Source organism: Lonchura striata, chromosome 8, assembly GCF_046129695.1.
Source record: "Lonchura striata isolate bLonStr1 chromosome 8, bLonStr1.mat, whole genome shotgun sequence".
NCBI classification, from domain to species: domain Eukaryota; kingdom Metazoa; phylum Chordata; class Aves; order Passeriformes; family Estrildidae; genus Lonchura; species Lonchura striata.
Window position 1 is genome coordinate 23,357,731 of NC_134610.1, and position 26,608 is coordinate 23,384,338.

Sequence of the window (26,608 nt, forward strand, 5' to 3'; positions counted from 1 at the left end):
AAAGTACACTGGATATCTTCAGTTATGCCATTATTGTTCTGTTTCTAGAAGAGGAATTTGAAAAGATACAAAAGCAAATATTTATATGAGAGGCTCCTTTTCTTTATAAAACAGTGGCACATGAGAGAAAAAAAATTATGATAAAGACCAATCCTTGGATCTTAAGAAAACACATACAGGTAACTAAGCCAGGACCAAAAACTGTCACTATAAGCTGTCAATGGTACATGTAGAGAACTTGAAGAACAACAATTTTACAGCAAGCTATGGATGAGAGGATACTCAAGTTGTTAGGCAGCACATTTAAGCAGTACAATGAGCTGTTCTCTGCAGTAAGACTATATTTTTATCTTAGCACACTTTTAAACTGAAGCCCTAAAAGCTTCAAAGTTTAGCCATGTAGCACAGAAAGGGCAATGTTCGAATGGAATGGCTCATTAATTTACTTAGCAATTTAAGTGCATTGTCATTAAAAAGAAATTATGAAAAAAGCTGTGCCAAGAAAAGAGAACATAAGGACATAAAAGGACACAGACAAGCCTTAGTACATATCCATTAGCTTATTGGGATGTGTGTTTCTAGCTCAGTCAGATAGTATCACATTCTAAACAAACATTTACGTAAAATTAATTTGGTAAAGAAGAGCAAATAAAATTAAAAACAATAGAATGATCCCTTCTACAACTGGAAATAAAAAACAGCTATGAACAGATTGCCTTCCTAATCACCTTGGTATACTTAGAAGATAGTCTAGTGTGACACTCAGCTCATCCATGCTTGTCTGTTCAAGGCATAATGGAATAGTCAGAATGAGGCCACTTCTTCTGTCCTTCCCTCCTGTTTCAGAAAGAAAAAGTAATTATAAAGTTAATGTGATGAGGTTTAAGCAGAAGAAATACTTTGCAGCTAAGTGGTCTCAAACTTCATCACAAAAGCAATCTTTAAAGTTGCTGTGAAAACCACGACTGATTTCACCTATCAGTTGTGAAGATTCATTCACCACATGGACATTTAAAACATCACCAGGGCATCAGAGCATAGCCCACATCCACAGCTGTCACAATTTTTCATCTAATACTTTCAATATAAACAACACAAATCAAGTGTTCCAGAAGCTTTTTTTTTTTTGCATTTTTACATTATATTACTTAAAAACATCTCCTAGACCTTCTACACTACCAACCTATCAGAAACCTAGTCCACTCCCAAGCTGAGCATGTACCCAGAAGCTCCACTGGAGCTCCTAGAAAAGGACTTTCCTATCCAACTGGCTACTACAGGAGGATCTCCTACCACAGAGGCTGCCCATGGCACATTCTCTAAACTGGCACTTACTTCAAACACAGAAAAATTTCAAGACCTACTTACAAACAGCTAACAATCACCTTACAATTAAGAGATGTATTTCCAGCTTGCCTTAATCTTCATCTGCATTTTCAAACCTTTCTGGTAAAACTTATACAAACAATATTAGAAACAGTACATTTTGATATATTATCTATGTTATTAAAGGAAAAAAACCACAACCACAACATACTTAAGCACATGTAGGAGTCAATTACTATATAATCTTCTCTATATTTTAGAAAAAAACTATAAAAACACATCTATAATCACAGGTTTATTCGTGGAAAAATCAAGCAAAGTGAATTCCCATAATCTGAAAAAGAACATCTTTATTCTCAAACTGTTTTTCACATGGCTAAAGCAATTAAACTATGCTTTGGCATCATAAAGTTCTTCAGTAGAACTGAAGTTCCATCTAATCCATAAGAACAGCTTTTTACAGAATACTAACAGATGTGCAGAAACAAGGAAAGGCACAAGCACAGCAGTGCTTGTAGACTCATACACGTATGTCGACAAAATTTGATAAGAATTCTCCCCATCCATGAGGTGCATGCAAGATAATGAACAAACACTACTTACACAACATATATTAGAATCTTAATTGCAACAGGCCTTTCTTCCTTGTCTCCAAAGCTGTGCAAACACTCTAAATTTGGAGTTTTAAAGATCCACTGATACGTAGATATTTTCCGCATTTTCATAAAGAACCTACTACTTCTGGTGCAGTAGTTATGTTCCCTTTCCTTCCTCGCTTTTGTAAGAAAATTGTTGCTGTAAAATAGCAACATACTTTCTAATAACTGTATTTCTAAACTGAATAATTGAAGAGTGGTGCTGTATGAGAAAGGACAAATGGACAGATGCTTCCAGCAGAAACAATCTACAGCAGCAGTTATTTACAGACTGTCCACCCTTCTGTTTCTGAATGGCAAAAAGCCTGAAAATTGGAGTGAGGAAACAGAGAAAAAGGGAAAATGCTTGGATTTAAACAAGCTGAACTGCCTAAGCAAAGCACAACCCAAATCCCAGAAATATAATCTCTTGACATTTCACAAAAAAACCAGAATAATTATCTAAATTATTATTTCATTACAAGACATCGTGTGTGACAACTGACAGGTTTTTCCCTCAGCTTGTAAACACTGCTAAGGAAAGCAACTGAGAACATCACACAAGGAAGGAGAAAAAAAACAAAAGGAAAAATTTTTTAGTTTATTTTGCACCGAAGTGGTTGTTCAAGGCTTTTTGTTGATTTAGGAGCTTGCCTTTTCTTCTGTGCTATGTGTAATGAATGACTTATCAGCATGAAAGCTACTCCAGCCATGGACTTCCATTAGAAACCATTGTTTTGCTTCTAGAAAAAGGCAGGATCAACATTATTTGTACCAATTTAACTCAAAAATGACAACAGACTTCAGCACATAAACACTGCAGGACTTTCCTAAAATATTATTTTTCTGAGTGTATATTTCTAATCATTAATGAAACTATTATGAAACTATATAGAGTAAAATTGATGTAAAGAGACATGATGAACTGATTTGTGTCAAGTTAGTTGACTTACACTGAAGAAGACTAAAAAATCCTCCTGCATCAAGCTTTACCATTCATTAAATTAAAACATCCATTAATACTAAACAATTCCAGAATGATCAAACCTACTTAGAAATACATAGGTCCAAAATGGTTCCTAGCATTTAAAATGCCATTCAGTAAATTACTTTCCACTACGAACATCTGTATTTCAAAGCAGATCAGGCAGCTTTAATAGCAATTTGATAATGCACTCTAGTTAATGAGAATATCTGCTTGCAATATAATGCTGAACAACCAACTCACCACATCTGCTGTTACTGTGGAAGAACTGTCCCAGGATTTAATGTGAGTTGAGTTTTAGGGTTTGATTGTTTTTGAAAAGGAATTGTTAGATTTGCAATTGCTGGGGACAGTGGGCAAATTCAAAGCAAAATAGACTTCATTAACAAAAAGAGCAGGTTTCACTTCTCAGGTGATTGGAGCAGGCTAAACTAGACTGGCCAAAAACATAAATGAAAATAAACTAAACAAGAAGAATATTTATGCAACACTTGTCAGTTTTTGAAGTTGACAAGTGTTCTGCAAGTTACCTATCTACACTGCATCAGACAATCAAACACCAAGAACTAACACAGCTATCTACATCAGCAGTGAAATCAGAAATAAGCAAGGGATAGTCATTCACCATTTGAAGCATTTCCTTTTTTTTTTTTTTTTCCTCTGGCAGGGGGAGGAGAAAAAGTTACCTTCAATGTAAGATTCAGGAAGTTTTAATAAATACAGTGATAATTACAGCTTTCCCTGAATTAACTAATTGGCAATAATCAAACTGTTGCAATGCATGGCTAATTTTCCTCCCATGTGTTTCAAAGCTTGAGAAAAGACATGTGAAAAATTTTCTACAGAAAATCCTGAAAATAATCACTCTGTTTTTCTAAAACCAAAAAACTAAAAAGGCAAACCAGCAAGGATTATTTCTGGGTGTCTATTAAATCATCAGTCTCTTCTATACAGACTGAAACTTCTTTAAAACTTTGCGGGTTGAGCTAGAGGCTACAGCAAAACCAAGTCCTAAACACCAACACCAACAGCTTGGCTACTCAATAAAGGGTTCCAGAGATTCTTTTGGAATATGACAAAGCACTAACCAACAACACATTTGTGTTAAATACATCCAGAAAATACAAATAACCACCTTAAAAATCCCACCCAAATTATGCAGGGTGGAGTGGACTCAGTTGAGAAAAACTGAAACTGTACCTGAAAGAAATGCCAATTTTTTCTTCAGAATGGGTAATATTACTGACGCTTCCATTCTACTTCAGATACTTTTCGCAGCTCTGAAACACAAGAAGTTGAAGTTATCAAGCATGGGAAATCAGTTACAGTGTTTTGCTGTGTTACACTTTTGTATTCTTCTGAAGGAAGAACAGAACACTGTAACCAACATCTAAAATACTGTAAACTTTAGAAAAAACATAATTATAGGCATTATTAATACATATATTTAATTAAAGATTTCCTTTCCCTCATTGTGTGGAAAAAACAGTTCAACCACAAAACCCAAAGCAGAATCTCAACCAAGGACAACAAGATAATGTATATAAAATCAAATTACCCAACTAAAAAACTACAATTAATTTTCAGGTAGGTCTTTTTTTTGCTCATTCAGATGTAAAATGAGTGCAAATAAGATTGTGCCTTTGCACGGTCTGTCTGGTATTACCAAGAATATAATAATTATCTAAATATGTTATGCTACATTTCTGTCAGGACATTGCCATTACCCTGCCATTAGCAGGGCTTCACTTGAAGAAAAACATCCAACATGCAATAGCCTGAATAACTACATCCTACCTATAATCTATACCTGGAAATGCTCCTGCTCCTTCTGCCTCCTTACTCTCATGCATTTTTTATTGCACTGTGAACTGCAATTCACCATGATGAAGCTTTTTTGCTTCACTGACAAATCCACAGGATGCCTGAACTGCAACCTCCTCTTCCTGCCAACACAAAGTAGGAACTGGTATCTGCTTGTAACTTTCTGAGGTCCTACTTCCACAGATCAATTCATATAATTAAGAAACCTAGTTCTGCTCAGAAATACTCTATTCAAGTTATATGCCAATATCAGTCAAAGTAAAAAGAGACCAAAATGGCTTTGGACTGTAACCTGGAATTCTCCCTCTGGATACTTCAGAATGCACACAAAGAGAACTTTTTTCCTGGCACAGGGGAAGTTAACTGAATAAAAACTATAAATGATTTAGGAAAAAAAAAAACCAACTCAAAAAATTCAGAGAAATCCAAACAGCCTGAGGTAAAATAGTTATTCGTTTTCATGTTAAAACAATGAGCTTCATAACAAAACAAAGACCTAACATATTATTGCAAAAAGAAAAAACATTCAAACAGCTTTTTACTGTCTCTTCCTGTTCCAATGTGTCACAATGTTCATTGCCACCTCTTATCCCAAAATCTCCACACTGAAGCGCAATTTTTGCCAATTATATAGAATTCACACTGCATATATTAAAGAAGGAAACAAACAAATTTTAGTTCTCTCAGGGAACTGAGTCCCATGACAGCCTGCTCTTTGAACAACTACTCAAAAAAGCATCCTATTAAAGCTTCCTGTATACTTTAGACAAAGATTTGTAGTTATTTGTTGCATAAAATTCAAGAATTACGCAGGCAATAATTTTTGTCTCTCAAACCACTCTGTGTAAGCTTTTTAACTTTGGCACTTTTCTTTATTTTCCTTTTTTCAAGATGTGGAACACATACCTGAATGATTTTTTTCCCCTCCTCCCCAAGTTACATTTCCAAATTATTATAAATGCCTCTTTATTATAATCAATGAAGAAAGTTCAAACCTACACACACTTCATTATCTTCATACTTTCACACTGGAACAAAAGTCTGCATCAGCTTACTGACTCTAGGGAACATGTTTCTCTGCTGCTCTGAAAAGATCTATTTATTTAATATGAAAGCATTGCTTGGCTTTCTGCCACAGTAGTGGCACTGTCCATGGATCAAAATAGTTCTTTTATTCAGTATTTCCTGGAATCAAATAAAGCATTCTGTTCAGAGTGAAGGGAGGTGAGTCAGACCAGTTAGAACAACTGCTGGCAATTCCAAACACCTAGCTTTTGTTCCATAAACTCTTGAAGTGTACAATTACCTCTCTTCTGTGAGAGCTTTAATAGGTTTCATCTAGAAGCAAACTCTCACCAGAGCAGGTTATCAGAACATACTAGAAAAATGAAAATATTCAGTTTAAAAAACAGGCTTAGCATCCTTCTCTATTTTTGACATCCAAAGAGTCTCAGGATAAATGAAACAAAATGTCTTTTTTTAATATTGGAAAGTGAAACCATTTCAAAGAAAGCTGCCATCTACTTTCCAATGGGAGCTACTAAAGGTGTTTTGAAAAGGTACAGTGCTTTGTACCCTTGCAATGTATTTAGACATACAAAATATATGCAAAGTTTGTTGGAGGAAGACAAAAAATTTTCCATCAAGGTCTCAATTTAGAATGAGGAAAGAGTGACTTGTTGCTTAATATTTTCCACTATGTAGCTGAAAAAACCAGATTCAGTGTCTATTCATCAATAAAAAACCCATTTGGTTTCATTAAACACAGAAAAGCTACTGAAGAAAAACAAAAGCACTGAAGAGAACAGATTTCATGACAAGAAAGTGAAATACTTCAGGAAGTTGCATTTTATCACTTCCAAGTCAAAATACATAACTTTTATATGCTGAATTGTTACCGATATTAAACAAATAAAGAGGTTACATTTGTTTGCTGAATTTCAGAAATAATCTAGAGTGCTGTGTGCCCACCTAGAATCTACTTTGCCATAATACCATAAAATACCACACAGCAAACTGTAGAACTTGTAGTTCTTTTATTTAAAATGTTCCCTGGACACATTCAATACACTTTGAACCTCACTGAACTTGCTTAGAATGACATAGGTTCCAGGTTATTAAATCAATATACCAATGTCAGTCTCCAACAAAGAAAAAATATTATATGAGTTTAGTGTTGCCACCTTCTTGTGGAAATCTTCAAAAGAATGGAGATTCTTTTGAAGATTTCCACAAGAAGGCGGCAACACTAAATTCACATAATATTTCTATTTAAAACCCAAATATGAAGGGCATTCCAGTGAAATAGAAAACTCTTCCAATCCACTTGACAAGCAGAAACTAATACTATTTGTGGAGAAAATTCTCTTACATATAAATATGCATACATTAAGGAGAGAATGGGATATAGTAAACAAATAGTTCAAAGAAATTACAAAACAGGTAAAAATTGCAAAACTATATTTGAGGCTGCACTCCAATGTGAAATCAAATCACAATTTAGTAGGCTGCATCCTCCATCATTTCTAGACTTTGGAATGACTGCAAATTACAATGTTTTACTCCACACATCTAAAATTTTGGAAGTTCTTCCAACAACAACAACCAAACAAAAACAAACAATGCCCCCAATAAATATACAGAAAAAAAAGCCAACCAATAAAAAAAGCCAAAATATTAAAAAAACTCACACATAATAAATACTATGTGAAATTCACCAAAGTGCAAAATTCCTGATGAATGCAAAGTTTTGCCTGCATTTTGTGCAACCCATCTTCACTACCACCGAATTAAAAAAATTAAATAAGAACCAATGTCCAGACACTGTTTAAAACCATTATAGAAGCCTATTAAGGACAGGAGAAGAGGGACAGGTTGACTGGACAAATAGAAGTAAGATGGCAGAGAGAAGCTCTCCTGCAAGTAATAGGTGTTTTCTTTCTGAGCAACCCAGTAGAAACCACTGCTCCAAAATATTAACAATCTAAACATATTCAGGCTTAATGAGAATTAATATTAACATGTTTATTCATGTCTGTTAGACCTGAAACCTTTTATAATTCTCAATACATGGTGCAAGGTCTTGAAATGGCTTAGTCTGTGCATGAGCATCTGTTGCAAGATTCAAAGAACAACTTCTTTCTTCATTCCTGTAGCATGTACCTCACAAGAACATGTAGCTGGTCTGTAAAAAGAATCTGGTTTCTATTCTCTGTTCTGCTATGAAATATACATATGGCTTTCAGCAAGTCATTTATCCTCTTTTAGTCTCCATTCAGTTTCTCCATTTAATTCTCTTTTTACAAGAGTATTGTGATGTTTAATTCATTAATGTTTTTGAAGACTTGAGGGATTAGAAGGAGCTCCACAAATCTGCCTATAAATAACCAAGGAGCAGATGGGCAGCTAGGTTCAAAACTGTAGCAGCTTGCAAGTCCAAACAATAGCACAAATAACAATAGACATTCTGAAGTACCAAAAGAAAAAAAGCCTCAAATCATGTAGAATGAAAACATTTTTTCTTTTTAGATCAACTTTTGAATTGCAGACCTTCATAATGAACGTCTTCATTCTCTGAAGCCAGCACACAGGCTTTTTCAGACACTAACTTCAGCCCACAAAGCATTACCCTCTTTTTCCCTGAATCAGCTTAAAACTAGTTCATCTATTCCACACAGAAATAAAATCCACATGAAAAAGACAGGGAGAAAGCCAAGTATCATAATTATCTATGCAGATTATTATTTCACCTTCCTTTAAAGCTACATTAAAGGATGTCATATCTCCCACAGCAAACTTGTACAAAGAGAGAACACAAACGAAGGTGTCTCCAGGGCTGATGCCCCAGGGTAATTTAAGAAGGATAAACCTGCCCCAAAAATAAAAAAAGGCTGTAAATATTTATTAGTTAATGCTGTCTTCAATTAAAAAGCACCTGAAACTCAGCTACTCAGCTGGACAGTTTCAAAATAACAATAAAATATGATGGAGGAACATCAGCTCACATATGCAAATACAGTGTTTGATTTTTACTCATTAAGATATTATGAGCAGTACTAATAAATATTTAACATTAAAGCCCTCAGGAGAAAAGGTAATTTCAGATATATAAGGAATATCAAGTTTTTTGCTTTCTCAACCACTTCTGTATTTTTAATTTTTTCAATAAAAACTATCCAGAAAAACCCACAGAAGTTTTATACTATATCTGAAGTTGTGCACAACAAAAATATTCCTAATGTTTAACCTGCTAATTCACAATAAAGAAGTCAGAAAATAAAAAACACAGACTAATTTCTCAAGTATGTAAGCTGCTTTGACTCTAAAGGAAGAACCAGTCAATGCCATTTCCATTACACATGCACTGTTAGTACTCTAACTCAGCAACTTGCCATGGCAGCTCAAAGAACACACTGATAATGCGCTATGACTTGGGTTAAAGCTGAGGTAAACAGCATGCTTGACCATGATCCAAAAGCACATTGTCACAGCCACAACAAATTTAAGCTTGGAAAAATTCCAATTCCACTCCATTTTCACCTGAAGGTTCAAATCATGTCTTCTAAGTAAAGTTAATAATAGCATTTGTAAGAACTGTCCGTTAACTACTTCCTATATTTAACCCATCTTCCATGTTCATTTCCCACCCTTTTCAATCCCTCAGCATTCCGTGAAAAGTGAAATAAAAAGACAAGCAACAAAAGGAAGCGATGAGCAATATAATGAACAGCAAACCAGCAAATGGAGAACAGGTGAGTGAGAGGTTACGCCATCTGAGAAGAAAAAGTCATTGTGTGTCCGAGTTCTAACTTTGATCACAGCCAGCTATTCATTTCACACAAAGGCAGAGCTTCTCTTCAGACTTCAAGCAAGTGCCAGAGGGGAAAAAGGGAAGAGCAGCAAGCACAGAAACAATGTAACTCGGGATGCACAATAACACCTGCATGTGCAGGTGTTTCCAGAGAGCAGGGCCAGCCACAGGGCCCTGTGCAGCACTGAGCACACTCCCAAAGAACAGCACTCCTTGGACTCCTGGCCATGTTCAGAGAGTGAACCTGCCCGACCCAAAGGAGCACATCCAGACGTTCACAACGATGCTGCAACACAAGACAAAGGTGACAGCTAGCTAGAGTTTTCTACCCTGTCCAGCCTCAGTCCAAGGCACACACCCGGTCTATGCTGAGTTATCACAGTCGTCAGACCTCTAATCTAGAACAGTAGAAAAAATAAGCCACAGGTTTTGAATGCATCTCCATATTCCCTTTAGTGCAACATCCCTGTCACATTTTGCCATTCTCTCACATACAACGAGAGACACCATTTACCTTCCTGTAGAACCCTACAGTTTGCCCAGCAGCATCAGAAGACCAATATACCTCATACCCTTCTTCCCTTACAACAAGCAGCCAAACTAGCAGAAGTTGCAACCATCTGGTATAGTCCCATCTCTCTTAACACTATCAAGTAACCACAGAACACAGAAGATGATGCAAGTTGAGAGGCTGCTTCTTCCACCACCTTCTACATGGCAATATGCCAATTGAAATGCTATGTTCAAAGCATAGCCAAGACATTTTCTCTTCCTTATCAAACTGCGCTAAAACTTGTTAAAAGAAAATTCCAATTTTTAGGTCTTAAAATTTTCCTTAGTCAGAAGTCTCATGGGAATAGTACAGAATAACATGGATTGCAACTTCTACCATAGAAATACTTCATGAGATTAGGGGGAAGAAAAATAACCGACAGTAAAATAAAATTACATAGTCCTCTCCTAGCTCCCTGTTCTTAAAAACAAACAAACAAAAAAACCCCCAACAAACAAAAACAAAACAACATACAAGTCACAAGTGCTTGGAAAAATAAATACCTTATCACCAGCTCTTTAAGGAACTGTCCAAAACCAGTTTGTGATGAAAGATCAGAAAGCTTCTATGCCTTCAGTACTTCATAAAATGAACTGGGACAGTGGGTGGAATGAAGCTGGACAATCCAGGCCATGGGCAGCCAAATCAAAAGACAAACAGCTGTACTGATGAGTGCAACTGCTGGCAGTCTAGAACAAATGAAAAACACTTTCCTCTGGGGTGCAAGATTAGAACTTCTTGTTCTTTTTGCAACACTTATATAAGAAAACAATCTACCACTTCATAACAATACACATATTTGGCATTGGTTACAAGTGCATGTGGCTCAGGGCCCCAGGATTCAATTCCCAGCTCAGCATAGTGACACTCCACTGAGTGGAAGCAAAAAGAAATGCTCCCCTACACCAAAAGCCATCTCGTACAGCAGACACAAAAGCAGTCATTCTTTTGGAGTGGAGGAAACCGACCACAACAAGATGACAATGAAGAAGGGGCTAATACAAAGTCTGTTTACAAATCTCTAATACTCTGGGTTTGCTACCTGACCAAAAAATTACCAGCTCCAGGGCATGATTTTTTGCAGACCTTGAAACACCCTGAACAATTCCATCTGCCCCCAAAAAAAAAAAAAATTTAAAATTACTGTTGTGTCCTTACTGCACAATATAGAAAGTAACCATGATAAGGGTAATAATAAAAATCCCTTCAATAAGAAATAAATAACTTGAAAATTTTGCTAATGTTAACCAAACATGAAAGTACAAGAGACTGAAATATGCCAGATCTGGTCAATAAATACCTTATTCACGTATTTCAGAAATCCATTAATTCACTGCTCTAAAAAGCAAAAATAATTACCTAAAATGACGTAAAATTAGTGGGTACAGGAGAAATAAATATTAACTTTCATGGATGTCTTCATTTTTTGTACTCAGATCAAAAATTCTGCACTCAGATTAAAAATTCTGAACATTTCAACTGCAAATCACAAATTAAATCAGCCACAGCAATCACCTGCAGTAATCACAACACCTCTCCCTCTCTCCTACCCCCTCAAAATAAAACATGTAGCCTTTCACTACCAAGAAATAAATCAATAAACCAATAAATAAAGGGTCACATGCTTCAGAGCAAATAAGATCAAGCTCTCTCAGCTGCTGCCTGGAACATCCTGCATAGATGCAACATTCATACATTTTCCAATGGTACTATTGTAAGTGAGAATGTAAAATGAAAGAATTAGCAAACAGAACACCAACAGAAAGAAAACAGACAACCTGCACTGAGGTCTCAAATTCAGCCATAGATATCATTTAGTGACCAAAACATCAAGCTAACATCAAACCCATTTATCTTATTCTTGGAACACATTTTTGCTTTGGCCTTACTTGGTGTGGTCAACACTTATCCTTCAGGATACCTCACTAAGAACACATCTCAAATACAACTCTGCTAACATAATAGGAAGTGATCTTTGCCCTGAATTCTTAGGTACCTACTACATCTATCTCCACTGAATTATTGCTTCTGCAAAGCCCTAAGTCATACCTTCATCTCCTCTTAACTACTGTAATTTCCTTCTTAATGGGTTCTTTATGTCCCAGCATTCCAAACTTCAGCTTGTCCAAAATGCAGCAGTTCATCTTCTCACCTGGAAACAGGAAAACAACACTCCAGATTGATTTTCACTTGCTTCCTTGTTGAGTTTAGCATCTCTGTAAGGTTATCCTCACTTCAAAAATCTCTCACTCTTATTTAGTCTGACGAGCAAAAAGCTTTGCCAACACATTTTTCTACTTGCTCAATCAAGGTTCCCAACTCTTTCATTCATCTTCCAGCACAAGCTTATCAACACCATCAGAGCAGCAACAATTACCTCGATGCTATTAAAATTTCTTTCCTTACTCTCACCCACTACCACGGAGCCCTCTTAAAAGTAGAATTCACTTTTCTCCATTCTTATGCTTAAACACCCTCTTACACATCTGCAGCCACTCCTCTCCTTGTGAGACACTACCACTACGTGAGGCACAGGAACACAAGCTGCTCTGTGTGCTCACAGCTAAACAATGTAATTTAATATAGTTTTGTTTATGTTATAGTGTCTTTTAAAGGCTTTTTAGAAGAAACAAAATGAAAACAAAGTAAAGCAGGTAAGTTAAAAAAGGCATGAGCTAAAGCCTAAGTAAGTTTCCACAAAAGCAACTGCAAACATGTTGTTCCAGGCAGTATATTCAGCAGTTTCAAAGCTTCATAAGAGCAAATATAGTACATGAAAATTATACAGATTTATATTTGGAAGAGACCTATCTTACTTACCATTTATAGTGGAATGCAAAACTGTCTGCTATGGTTACAAGTTTGGGCTCCAGATCCTGGGTTCTGTAAATTTAAATGAAAAAGTATTTGACCATATTTTTTGCTTTTGCTACTCAATCTAAAACTTTATTTCCTTGGAGGTTGAAAACAAGAGTTTCTTACAGCGCTACATGATAGGGGAGTCAACATTTCTGTTTTATATTCACAAATACTAGTAAGCTAGGCATTTGAGTTTAGTGGGACAGCAGGAATCCTGCACTTTCTACCAAAACATATGGTAGACATCAACATTGTTTATAGTTAGCAGGCAATGCTCCTGAGGCAGCACCGGAAGCAGTGGGAAAGTAACAAGAACCAGAATCCCTGTAGTATGCTTTCAATCAGAGGTAACCTACACAGTTTTAGACTAAATTGAAAATCCAACAGTGTTAGTAGATTTTTCTGTGGAGAGGAATACCTTATTCCTACAAAGGTACTCACTGCTATAAAATTTTAAAAGGCAAAATATAACTTGAGTAAGAAAATAGAAATAGTCCCTCTTTGTATTAGGAGATATGGAATTAACACACAAGCATCAAATGTTAAACCACAGCAAGTGTTGTAAGACTTGAATGAAACCTTGTAGTTTATCAAATTCCATCCATTAAATTAAACCCAACAGCAAAACCCTAAAAGTTCAAATTTGTGTATACTGTGTAAAAGGCAAAGCCAAGATGACAAACACACTTCACTGGTTTTACAGTAAATCTGACAGATCAGTTATTACAGTAATCTAACCGGCAGCAAATATTAAATTAAAAGCACCCCTCTATTCATGAAAGTTTTCTAGTCAGCCTCAAAAAGATGGGAGAGAATGCAAGAAAACACACCTACAGATTGGGAACAAAACTACAAACAGCAAATCCTTGAGACAGCTTAAGTACAGACACACTGGGAATGCTGCAACTTCACTTCCAGGGTAGGCTCTGCCTACTTTATCAGAAGCTGTCTATTGAAGGTGTTCTGTATTTCCCCACCCATCACCACTAGGGAATAAAGGTGTTCCTCTTTATAATCTATTCCCAAAGATTGTTAACAGTAAAGCAGCACTGTATTAAAGTTCTTACAGAAATTCCTCAGGTTTCTCTTCCTACTACCACTCTCAAGCAACAACCAACTGAGCTGAAATTCACCTGACTCCTTTATTGTGTTGACAGAAAATGACAAAATTATGTGAATTTCCCCTGTTTACATAAGCTTTACTGAGAAGTAGGAATCCATAGCAAATTTAGAATTACCGCCTACAATTTAAAAATACATCTATTTCATTATTGTAAGTTGTACTTCTAGGAAAACTGGTGTTACTGATCAATAACCGTCAAACAAAATATCATCTATTAGCAAAGTACTCCAGGAAAAAGAGTCAGCTGAGATGATTTTACAGCACTCCTCAAGCAGCAATCAATGACAAAGAATTCTGGAAAATCCAAAAATCTGCCCATAAAAATACACTGTAATTACTCTTAGTTTTGGTGGAAGATTTTCACAGAATCACAGGATCATTACGATTGGAAGGGACCTCTGGAGATCATCTGTTTGAATGGTTCTATTGGAACCCCATTTGGACACATCCCTGTGTAACTGCTGGTGGTGACCCAGCCTAGGCAGGGGCTTTGATGTCTCCAGAGAGGAAGAATCCACAATCTCCCTGACCAGCCTGTTCCAGCGCTCTGCCTCGTTGCTTTTTTCCTGAAAGAGCAAGGCATGACCAGCAACACAGCAAGCCATGGGCCTCTCTGAACAAGCTTCAGTTCTATTCTGTAGTCCACTTTCCCCCTTTTCTCTCTTCAGTTTCTGCTTGGTACAGACAATGGCATTAGGACTATAAATGCTCACATTCAAAAAAAGGAGAACCCTTATTAGCAAAGAAATTAATAACTACCAGTAATTCTGTAATGTAGTAACAGTATTCATTATTTACTATACACTTAATCCTAGCAGGCAATGTCACAGAAGGGAGAAAAGGGGGAAAAACCCAGTACTTCCTCATCACGGTGAATTTTAATACATGAACAAAGTCAAGATCCAATTGTGAGGACACTGCAGACACTGCAATACTAAAAATGGAGAGGACCAATATTTCCTTTGGGATGCACAAAGATGAGAGAGCAACAGACAAAAGCATCTATTAATATGTATCCACACAAACCTCATCAATTTAGCTCACTATAAAACTTACAAAAAGTCAAAAAATAAAGAACCACTCTCCCCTAATTGTTTCCACTCTTGCTTCCAGACTCGTTTAAATTCTTCAACATAAACAGCTGCTTTCGTGCATTGCCTTCGTACAATTGCCCGGCTAAAAAGCTCTGTCGGGGGTAGCAAAAGACACTACAATTATGGGGGAGAAGACAAAACTGCTGGACAATAGACCTGTCAAAAATCAAAGCAAGGGTAACCACAGCTATGAGCAACCACGTCTTCAGCAGTGAATCAGCTTCCCGACCAGGCAGCGCTTCCAGAATCCGACGCCGCGGCAGTGACACGGCCGTGACTCGCCCGCAGCCCCCGGACGGACCGGCGGCCGCGCACGGCCAAAATCGCGGCCGGGAGCCGACCGCCGCCCCGCCCGCCCCCGGCGGCCTCCCGGCCCGAGCCCCTGCTGCCCGCCGGGCCTCCGCACTCCCGCGCCCGCACAAAGGCAGAACCTCCGCCGGCGGCGGCCGCTCGGGAGCCCCCCGGGAAGCCGCCCCGCCGCCGCCGCGGCCGCACGAACAATGCCCGGACCTGTTGCGCGGGTTCCCCCGGGCCGCACCGACCCGCCGCGCCCCCGGCGGGCCGGCGGCACCCACCGCGGGGCAGCGAGCGGGCGAGCTCGCAGCCGGGGCTGCTCCGCGGCACGGCCCCGCCGCCGCCGCCCCGGGAGAGCCGGAGCCGCCGCCGCACGGCGGAGCGGAGCGGAGCGGAGCGCCCGCGGCGCCGGCAGCGCCGCCGCCCGGGAACAAAGCGCGGCCAGGCCGCAGGGCCTGCGCCGCTCTCCGCGGGGCGGGGGCCAGGGCAGAGCCGCTCCGGAGCGCGGGGACTCACCCGATGCGGCGCTGCGGGTGCCCGGGCGGGAGGACGCGGGGCGGAGCCTGGACCCGCTCCGGCCGGGCTGCGGCGGCGAACCTCGGCCGCCGCGCACCGCCTCGCTCGCCCAGCGGCAGCCCCTGGGGACGGGGGCGGCTCCGAGCCCTCCTCCGTCGGCAAGGAGACGGAGAGCGCCGGGCGCTGGCGGGCCCGCCCCGCGCCGCTGCCCTCGCTCAGCGCCGCCCCCGCCCCGAGCCGCCCGCCCCGCCCCGCCCCGCCGGGAGACAATGCGGCCGTGCCTAGCGCTGTGCTGTGCCCGCGGGCCCCGCCCGGCCCGGGCCGCCGCAGCTGCGGACGGCGGTGGTAACCACTCGGCGTGGGACAAGCGGCAGAGTCCGACTGCGGAGTTGGCAGCGCTGGCAGCCGCGCTGCGATTACAGCTCTCTGCTCCGCTCTCGGAGACGCGCCCTGCGTGCTGAGTGCGCGGCCAGCGGCTCCCCGGTGAACGCTGACAGTGCCTCGGGCAGGTGTCGGCTGCCCCCGGGGCCGTTCGCCACCGACGTTTCAGCACTCACGGTATCGCAGAATATCCTGAGTATATCACAGAATACACTGAGTTGGAAGGGACCCATGAGGATCATTTAGTCCAATTCAGCACTGACGTCTATTTTGTTTCACCTCTGATGGCAGATAATAGCCCATTGTCTATTTTAGCTCCTGGACAAACGCCCTAAAACTCTTGTCATGCCAAGATTAAAATAATAGAAGCAAAAATGCAGAAAGAAATGCTGTGAAGAAAGCTGGCTGGGACACTTGCCTTACATTTAGCCTAACCACTCTAGGACAGATTGGAGTCCTAAATCTCCTAGCTGAATACATCATTAGGTGACCTAATGGCTCTTTAAAAAATTGGCTTCTGCAAACTCTTATTTTGCTCCTGGTTTTTCCAGAGCAGTTGAATATAATTTATTGAATCTCATTCTGAGTATGAAAACTGTCTCACAGAGGCTGCAACTGCTTAGTTTCTTCCCTCAATCCAAGAGTTTGCAGAGCTGCCTCTGTTCACTTTTCCTGGTTGCTGTCCAGTCAACATCTGCTGCAGCTACCATTACCTTCGGGACACACCTGTGGCACTGAGCTCATCCCTGGCCTCTGCAAACTCAGAATATGTCCCTCTCTCAGCAACACCACCCACTGCACATGCACGAGCAAAAGATCCTGTCATACAGATTTTCGGATGAGGCCTATCAGCCAAGGCCTGCCAGCCTCGAGAACACACCTTCTCTGCTGGGCCTTTCTTTCCCGGAAGAATACTTAAAACAGCAGCAGCAAAGAAAAAGGAAGGGCAAAATGACTTCCTTCACATTTTAATTACTTCTTGGTAGAGACAAACAGAGATAAGTTATCTTCATCAGCTTCCCAACAAAAGTCAATTGCTGCACAGAACCAAATAAATTATTTTTTACTTTATTAAAAGAGGAAAACTTTAGCAATATTTTAAGTGTGTTCACTAATGATTTAAAAATGTGCCAGATAGAACTTCTACAATGCTCTTCTACATTTATGCTTATTGCACACTTGTGCGAAAAAGTTAAGATAATAGAAACTCACTATTCATCAATATCTACTTGAGATCCCTCAGACTGGATCTTTGTAAGCTCTGACTGAAGGACAAATAGTAATTCAGAACACTAGGTAGGTCATCTGATGCCTGACACATGTGAAAGCTCAGTGGGACTCTCTGGCACACATATCTTTAAAAGGAGCAAGACAAAAATAAACAAAGGAAAAACTACAGTTGATTGTCATACATTAATTTCTCTTTCTTATTTCACACATCTAAGATCCTCCATAGTGCACTTATTACACTCTGTGAACCATTCCTATCACATAGCCTATACTATAAATTGAGTGGTTTTGCTTTGCCTTGTAGATCTCTAATTTTCAGTACACATAAACTCATTAATCCTAATAAATTTTCTTGTGGCTACTTTTGGGAGAGGAGAGGAGTGGGAGAGAGAGAAGAAGAGGGAGAGGGAAAGGAATTCAGTCCAAAAGGATATAGACCCTATTTCTCAATTTTTCTGGTCTCAAATGGAATCTTTTCTCAAAGACAGAACAAGGCTTCTCCTGCAGAGGAGGGACAGAATTCTTGCAGTGCCTTCCATAAGAGAGAATTACCCAAAAGTCACTCATTTTTGTACTCTGGTTGGAGATATGCTAGTTTAAATATAAAAATATTGCAACAGGTTTTCTGACTTTTGTTTTCCATGCTCCGATTTTTGAATGAGTGGCCAGGACAGACTCTGACATAATTAATATTTTTTAAGGTCATGCCATCAGTTTAGAGTTGTAGTTAATTGCCTTTTCCATGCAAATTGCCAGTAGGAAGAAATCAGAGTATCAAGGATCCATTTGATTAAAATGACCCTTAATATATGGTGTTATTCTCCAGCAGCTGTGCCAGATTAACTCAAATACAAATGAAAGCAAATAGGCTGAAAACATCCTGAGCTTTGGGCACTGTGCTGTGTGCCAGCACAACAGAGCCTTTGTTACAAGGCAGAGCAGTGCTCTCACAACAGAGTTACTGCTTCCAGCTTCAGCCCTTGCTCTTCTAGAAAAATCAGCCTTCAAAGAAAAACAAACAAAACCCCCATACACTTCTACTGGACACCAACTCATGGTGGCACTGGTCACACAGATGAGACACTGGCCATCCTGTGCAGCTCCCCTCAGGTCTGTAATACGCCTTCCCTCTTGCTCCACTTGCCCCTGGGCAAGGGAGGTGCTGCCAGGCACAGCCTTGCACCTGGTGGGCTGGAAATCCTCCACCTGGAATGATTTACCTTGCTGCCTTGCTTGTTATTTGCTTCCACATCTCCCTGCAAGAGATAGGCAATTGATTTCACTTGTAGCACAAAAATGAATGTGAACAGTTAAGTAAATGGTATTTAGTGGGTATTGGCAAGAGATGCAACTTACATAATAGTCCAGTTCATAAAAGGTGTATACTAAAAATAAGCAAATAACTATATGCAGTGGGATAAGTATAGGCTGGCAGCAATGAATTGTAAATAAAAGCTGTGGAATGTTTTCCGTATGGAGCTTTCTGATCATGACAAGATGGTATCATCATACTCACAGGTAAGAAGCAGAGGCACCTACTACTTTAAAAACTTATGCATTTGTCATACAGCTAGATTCATGTTGTAAAAACAGTGAAAAAAGCCCCTTCTATAAGGATAGACAGGAGGTTTGGGAAGTGAAAGTGACAGAAAAATTCAAGCATTCAGTGCACATTCAAAACATCACAGAAACAAACAAAAGATCTGCAGAATTCAGTACATGAGCTACCATTCACTGGCTTCTGAAGGTAAGCCACATTCACCTATTAGCATTCAGATTTTAAATGACCCTTTAAACACAAATACTAGGTTTTAATCCTGAACTGAGGAGTGATTGTTTCTTCTGAAACAATTACAACAATGCCTTAAATTGTGCTCTTAATAGAATTTGAAACTCTAATCCCAAATAGCCCAAACCCATGAGATTTTGTTTACTGACTAGCACAGGCAGAAAGCCTGGCACTCTGTAGACAGCACCTAGCAGGTTTTGAAGGATCTATGTTTTATTGTACTTATCATAGGGTGTGTAAAACAATATTTTAAAAATTCCATCATAATTTTAAAGTTCTTCTGTTCAATTCTATATAAAAAACCCATAAACCCTTCATTTTATAAAGGTATGAATGACATGCCTGTAATGAGATACAGCAGGATGAAACCTTACAAGATTCTGAAGAACCTGGAGTGTTTTGGTTTTTTTTTCATGTGCTTCTTAATGCCCAAGTACAAACAATAAACTATCCCTATTGTGTCCTTCCAAGTACTAGAGGCTGTTGGATTGTGCTTCCTGTAGCAAACTCGGCAGTGACTTTTGTTACTTTCTTTAATTATTTTTTATTTTCTGTGAAATAGTCTTTATAACTTGGTCTTTCTTGTATAAAATAAAATAGAAGCCTAAAGGCTGCATTTCCTGAGAAATATTTAAAAGGAAGCAAAGCTATCTGCGCTTAGTGTTTTGCTGCTCAGATTTCTTAAATATTAATGTAGTTTCTTCACAAATTTATTTAATCTTGTGAAAGAAAAATGATTTATGGCTGGCAGTAGACCTTGAGCATTTTTGATACAAGGGGGAATGCCTTCCTTTCTGCACAGCACCTAACATAACAAGAAAGTTGCTTCTCATGTCCTTCCCCTGTGGCCACAAACAACCTGGGATACAAGGGCAGGGATCTTGATCCTGTAGCTTCACTCAGAAGGTACACAGCAGCAGAATGGAGAGGGGCATGTCTCAGGTCACGTTTGTGGCCACAGGGGAAGGACTCGAAGACCAACTTTCTTATTCTGTTAAGTGCTTGTGCCATCCCACCGAGCAGGTTTGGTGGTATGGCTGCAGCATGCTCTGTCTCCCAATGGCTCAGTCTGATCAGGGGCTACTGCTGGTGTTTGCTGAAGCAGAGGAACTGTACTTACCATACTAGTTATCACATGAGGCATGGCAGCTCTGAGAAGACATGACTGTGGAAGTAACACAGAGAGAGAGAGCTGATAGTCAATGACATTTTGAATGACTCCTGTACAAAGCACCTAATATTCTGCTGGAACCATATTTGCAGCTCCATGATGCTTTCTTCTGCTTGCACCCTAAAAAAGGAAAGAACAGAGATTTTTCTAATGAGACTTGATTACCATCTCCCTGCAACTGCCTTGCTCTTCAGCCATGGAGTATATTAGCACTGCAGAGGTAGCCACACTCAGTACCACCACCATTTTTACTTACATTAGATTTGCATTTCATTTTCAGTTTCAAAATTAACTATTAGCAAAATGTTCACAGCATAAAAGAGGTTAGATGGCAATGTTGGTCAGGGATTGAGAATTGGGTGTTCTGTACTGTAGCTGTTACTTTGTTTGGTCTTAGAAAAGGGGAAGACCAAGACAGCTTTACAATTTTTGCATGCATTATTGTGTGATTCTACATTTTAGCACAGTTCTGGCATGGTGATGTTACCAAGCACCTTCTTGAGAAAAAAAAAACTCTTCTCTAAGTTTCTTTGGAGGGCCATAATGGGGTGTTTGGAAAGAGGATAAACTGAAAGGAGTTTCCCAGTAATAGGCTTTTCTCTAAGTGTAAATAAATCATCTTTCTACGTTGACAAAACCTATTAATTTACACAAATAAATAAAGGTTCTGCATAGGTTCCTCTTCATATGGCTCAAATCTCTTAAATTACAAACAACAGCTACACAGTCATTGTTAGCAAAAGTGAATTGAAAGAGGATAAGTAATATGAGTTATTTTTAGAGGCAGTAATAGGCAGAACTCTTCACTTTCAGAGAAAAGTAATTTTTAGGAGTGAGTGGCTGAGCTGGTTAAAATTCTTCTCTGTGTCTGTATAAATGTCCTTAGAGCTACCTGACTTCATAGTTTATTATGTTTATGTAGAAGCTTTAAATTGTAACCCTTTGAGTCAAAAAGATAAAAATTCTATTTTATAGAGATTCGGTGTTATTTAATGTTCAATGACTTAATATTCAAAGTTCACCCAGATCAGAAATTCTCTTCAAGACAGAATATCATGACTGAAAATCCAACTATTTTTCCAAATAAAGTTATTATACCTGTAGCTATAACTAAAAAATAAAACATCTTGGAATGAGTGGAGTATATTTCTCACTGCTTTGTTGAAACTTTTGTGTACAAGCTTTAATGCATTTTGAAAGGGTAATTTAAAATGTAATGAATTATGTTTATCCTTAAGATAAATTAGTTTTGAAATCTTTGTCAGAATGGCAAGGATTTTCAAACACATCCAAAAGCCCTGGGAGCCTAATCATAGTACATGTTTCTAATCCACATAAGTGTTTTAAAATTCCATTGATTGATCCTTGTTTTCTTGTTTTTTTGCATAGTTCACAAGCAGTTTGTAAAACTCTTCCTATATCTTTTTTTTTTTTTTTCTGTACAATTGTGGGCAATCAGGCTACAATAGTTCTCTTAGTCACAGAGGTCACACACATTACAAACAGGTTGTTAAAATCATTCAGGCCACCTAGATAATAAAGTGCAATTTAAATGTAATTTGAATAATACTGTCTAATCCAAAGTGCTGATAGTTTTCCAGTCTAAGGCAAGTATTTCTTGAGCTTGTCATCTTTAGAGTATTTGGTGTTATACAATAACTGAAATTTGGATGTAACTGCTGAGTACTAAATTAGGTACTTGGCACTTTGTCTTCTAGTACGTGAACATAATTTCAGAACAGCTCATACTGAGAGAGAGGAAAATAGGGCAGAGATTAGCAAAATCATGCAACAACTTTTACTTAATAAGGTAATTCTGAAAATCTTTGATATAAACAAATATTGTTAGAGAATATTATCATATACTAAGTTACTCTACATAAAATTTTGCAAAATGTGGAAATTTACATTTCTATATGTAAAAAAGATTTTAAAAATTCCCTTTCTTAGAGACTCATAGAAAATTTTATATCAGCAAATGATCCTTTCTAAAGAAAAGATAGTTAAAATCCCTCATATACTTCCCATGTACCAGCGAGCAGATTGAAAATGCAACGTACTCTGAATTAAACTCTCAGTTTTCTTTATCCTGACATAGCAGCAAACTGTCCTGCTAAAATTCATGAGCATGCTAAGCATATGCAGTCAAAACCAGTAGGTTTTTAACCCTTCGTTAGGATAACCAAGCACCAGATGTTTTCACTGTCTGGCCACCTACAAGCCTCACAGAAGGAGGTCCTTAGGCCTGCTGGTTGTTGTCACCAGTGCTAGTGCCCATTCTTCTATAAAACTTCCTCAGCACCCTCACTAGCTGAAGTGAAGTCCTTTTATGAACTCAGACTTGCTGTCCTGCTTAGTGCTGGAGGCTACCCTTCAGTGTTGTGCCATGAGGGAAGCAAGCAGCCTGTTCAGCTTTGCCTTCTGCTCACAGTAGAAACTTCTTTATGCATTTCTCTGTTCAGGTTTCCTCCCTGCCTTTCCCTCCTACCAGGCAGGCTCTGGGTTTAGCTCAAATGGCTCTTAATGCACCCGTTCTGCCTACCCATGCCTCTGTCAGTACATGTGTCTCCAAACAGCCTCTTCTCCATGGGGGCCATCTCAGACAGGCTTTGATAAGCCCTAACTTCACTTTTGCCTGTCCTTCTTGCCACTGCCTTTTGTTGTGCATTTTAATTTGTGCTGTCACACAGTGAGCCAGGCTGGAGAAATAATTAAGATCAAAACCAGCTTCTTTCCCTCCCTACAAAGCTGATTTATCCAGCACTTCCATCAAAGGAAATATTCATCAAACTCTAGCCTGAGTTAAAAAGGAAATCCTTCCTGTTAAGTCACACATGCCCTTCCCTCACAGTACTCGGTCCATTGGGCCTTTCCTGGTATCAATCCTTCTCTTCAAACATTTTCCTATTGTCTGACAAATTTGATTAGCCAAGGTTTTCTAAACTGCTTCTGTGCTATTCTTCAAATGGCTTCACCGTGATGAGACAGCAAAGTTCAGGAGTCCATCAATATTCCAGTTTTTGAACATGTCAATCTCTATCAGAATGTGGCAGGTTACACCTATGTTGTGATAGTAACACAGAAATATTTTGACAGCAACCAAAATTTTTCAGTTGCACAAACATTACCCTAGAAATTATGTACAGCTCCTTCCATCATTCTTTTTAATTTTCAACCCCTTGTAAGAAATTAAACCATTTTTGATAGAACATGAAGAAGTCTTTTCGTAATTCTTGTTTCAGTCCTGCTAAGCCTCATCAGTACAATTAGTGCTCTTGTTCAAAGTTGACTACTCACTTATATGAAGTTGCTTGTTTTGGTGAAATGTCTGCAGAAATAGACACACTTTTTGCACCAGAGTGCAAATCTTGTATAGGTTGCCTCCAGTGACAAGGAGCCCCGTTCATCTCAAATATTTCTGTAGCTCCACTGGCAGTTTTGAACTTTAGATCACCTATAAACCATGTAAGTATGCAAATACTATAAAAGACTTAAAAGTAGATTTCCATTTACCAGCAGTCTTTTGGAACAGCACAATGAGCTGAATGAAAGATGAGTCAAACCAACAAACCTGTCTTTGGATATCTCTGTTCTGTAAAGTGTCCATTTGAGTCCAGACCCAAGTTGCTCTAACCAAAGGCAGTTTCCTTCCCAGAGCCGGTGTGTAGGATCCCTCTCAGATGACAACTGAAAATGCATGGCATTTCTCTGCTTCTCATGGGGCAGAACATGGAGTTTGGAACATTCACAGCAGTTAATCTGCAACAAAGCAAAACAGAAAACAAATAACACCCTAAGTATTTTTGTGTCGTACTTGGTAAATAAAACATTGCATTTAGGTTTTATCCAGATTATTATGCCTTAAAATTTCCCCCCTTGAATAAATGTAAAGTTTTTCTATTCTGCGTATTAACTAGTATCTTTACTTTTATCAGTGGCCACCACTGCATTTTTTCAATCATATTTTTAGGCTTCCCTGAAAAATTGGCATGGTTCCCAAAATTGTTAATAAACTACAGTATCCTGAGTGATGAGTCCCTATACAATCTTTTAAAAATATCATCTCCATTTTTAATTTCAAGTTTAAATGCAAAAGGATAGATTTTTCTCACCACTTCACAAAAATCTATTTAAGACTCTCCATTAAAATAATTGGAAAGAAATATTATAAAATATGCAAAATATTTACCATTTGTTGCAGTAAAAGGATTATACTTTTTAATAAGATCATATTCTCATTTTCATTATTATATTAACAATAAACACCACCAATAATATATATATAATAGTTATAACCAAGTTACATTCAATCATAAGGAAACTAAACAAACTAATAGAAGTATTTTATTTTGACATAATTAAGTCAATGAAGCAGCTCTTTATTGGTAATGAAAACAGGATGCACACAATTATCTTCCAAATAATAATATAAAAATCATACCATTTTAAAATTCTAGCTATACATGAAACAGTACATGCACTTTCTTGCCAACAAATTTCACATATTTTTTGCTTGAGAGGGGAATTATTTCATAGTGGTTTTGAAAGCTTAGGCATCTGTATGTCATTCCAGCAAAAATTCACTGTGTTTTTATTGATCAAGAGGTTTTCAGTTGCTCAGAAAAAGTAGGAGGCTGGAAAAATGTTTGCATAGGAGGAAAGAGAAACAGCAATTATGGCCACATTATTTGTGAACTGCACAATAAAATAAGGCTGATGTTGGTTCAACTCTCATTCTAGCATTTCTTAAAAATAGCTATAAATGTGAGTACTCCACAAGCATAATAAAGATTTTGTTTATTTCGGTTGTTTCAAATGAGGAATAAAAAATAAATAGCTTTATAGCAGGCAAACTGCAGTGGTGGAACTGTGTGCACAGGAGAGAGGAAGGTGTGCTAATCAGCTTCATATCCTATTCTCAGATCCCTGATAGAGCAGCTAAGTGATAATCCTTTCCTGTGCAGCACAGGAAGATATCACTTTCAATCTGGACATCAATATGAGAAGTGTAATGACAATTCAGAGCTGGTGCTGATAATTACAAAGCTAGAGGGACTGATTTATGAGGAAATGGCATTGATTACAATTTGCATGGAGAGGACTTTGTCAGAGAGGATCACAGTGCTGTGCTGGTGTTAGACCAACATTTTCAAAAGCAAGCCTGAAGAGGCTGCTGTGCTGCTGGGGCCTCTGGTAGTCAGCAGACTTTCTGAGCAGGTGTTCAACAAAGCCAAAGCCTGCTGAACACCCTTGTGCTGAATACTCTGGGAGGAAGTGGTGGGCATTTAGTTGAAGCACCAGACACATTACTTTTATTTGTAAAAATGCTCAGGAGCCCACTTCACTTTGTTTCCATCCAGGTGCCTCTGATTTAAACAGCTCAAAGGCATACATAAAGTGAGTGAAGTCTCATTAGAATTGTACAGACACTACTGATAGCTCAGCAGACTGTGTACTTGGAACCTCTAATAGAAAAAACAAAATAAGCTCTCTGCCACTACTTCCCCTAAAAGTATGAGTATTCCCCTCAGGAATCAAAGAAATTGACTGAATATGAATGGCACTATAATAGATGAAAGAATGTAGAAAGAAAGAAGTGGCTATTGAGATGCTTGGATGAAACTGAAATTGGGAATTGCAATTCAAAGGGTAGTTACAGCTGCAGAGTCACATTCACCACCAAAAGCACCACGAATGTAAAATGATATTATGGACAGGGGAGATGTGATTAGATATAAAATATAGCCACATTCTCAAAATGGTGAATGAAAGTCAATGTGAACTTTCCATAATTTTTTACCAAGAACTGCTTGGAAGACAAACATTTACCCAAAGGATGAACTTGAGAAGGACTTGAAAAAATAAATCATTTAGGGATCAGCCAGGCTTCTGACAGATTTATGCTGTACATTCATGATCACCAGAAAATACCTCCTGTTCCTCTCCTTGTTACACAGAGTTGCAGTAGAAATGTTAAGATTGTGGTGACTGGAGAATGAATGGGAGTGCCTGGAACAA

The 26,608-nt window shown here is 38.8% G+C and overlaps 1 protein-coding gene and 1 long non-coding RNA gene across 8 annotated transcripts in view; both read right to left on the reverse strand.

Annotated features, from left to right (window-relative positions):
* SESTD1 (SEC14 and spectrin domain containing 1) overlaps positions 1-16,152 on the reverse strand; it is a 47,751-nt gene extending 31,599 nt beyond the window's left edge. The window contains exons 1-6 of one of the 7 annotated variants that reach the window (XM_021552508.3): positions 16,020-16,152; positions 12,954-13,016; positions 12,183-12,285; positions 10,637-10,822; positions 4,147-4,226; positions 729-837 (exon numbers count right to left, since the gene is read on the reverse strand). In XM_021552508.3, the coding sequence (XP_021408183.1) occupies positions 729-837; positions 4,147-4,201 (164 nt within the window). In that variant the 5' untranslated portion in view covers positions 4,202-4,226; positions 10,637-10,822; positions 12,183-12,285; positions 12,954-13,016; positions 16,020-16,152. Of the gene's footprint in view, positions 1-728; positions 838-4,146; positions 4,227-10,636; positions 10,823-12,182; positions 12,286-12,953; positions 13,017-15,365; positions 15,506-15,719; positions 15,798-16,019 lie in introns of those variants that run through there. The other 6 variants (XM_021552506.3, XM_021552509.3, XM_021552510.3 and 3 more) reach the window with 6 other exon arrangements.
* Positions 16,153-17,659: 1,507 nt separating this feature from the next.
* The window catches only part of LOC110482913 (uncharacterized), a 32,101-nt gene continuing 23,152 nt past the window's right edge, over positions 17,660-26,608 (reverse strand). The window contains exons 4-6 of the long non-coding RNA XR_002467480.2: positions 24,162-24,349; positions 20,540-20,710; positions 17,660-18,886 (exon numbers count right to left, since the gene is read on the reverse strand). This is a non-coding gene — a long non-coding RNA (uncharacterized LOC110482913). The remainder of the gene's footprint in view (positions 18,887-20,539; positions 20,711-24,161; positions 24,350-26,608) is intronic.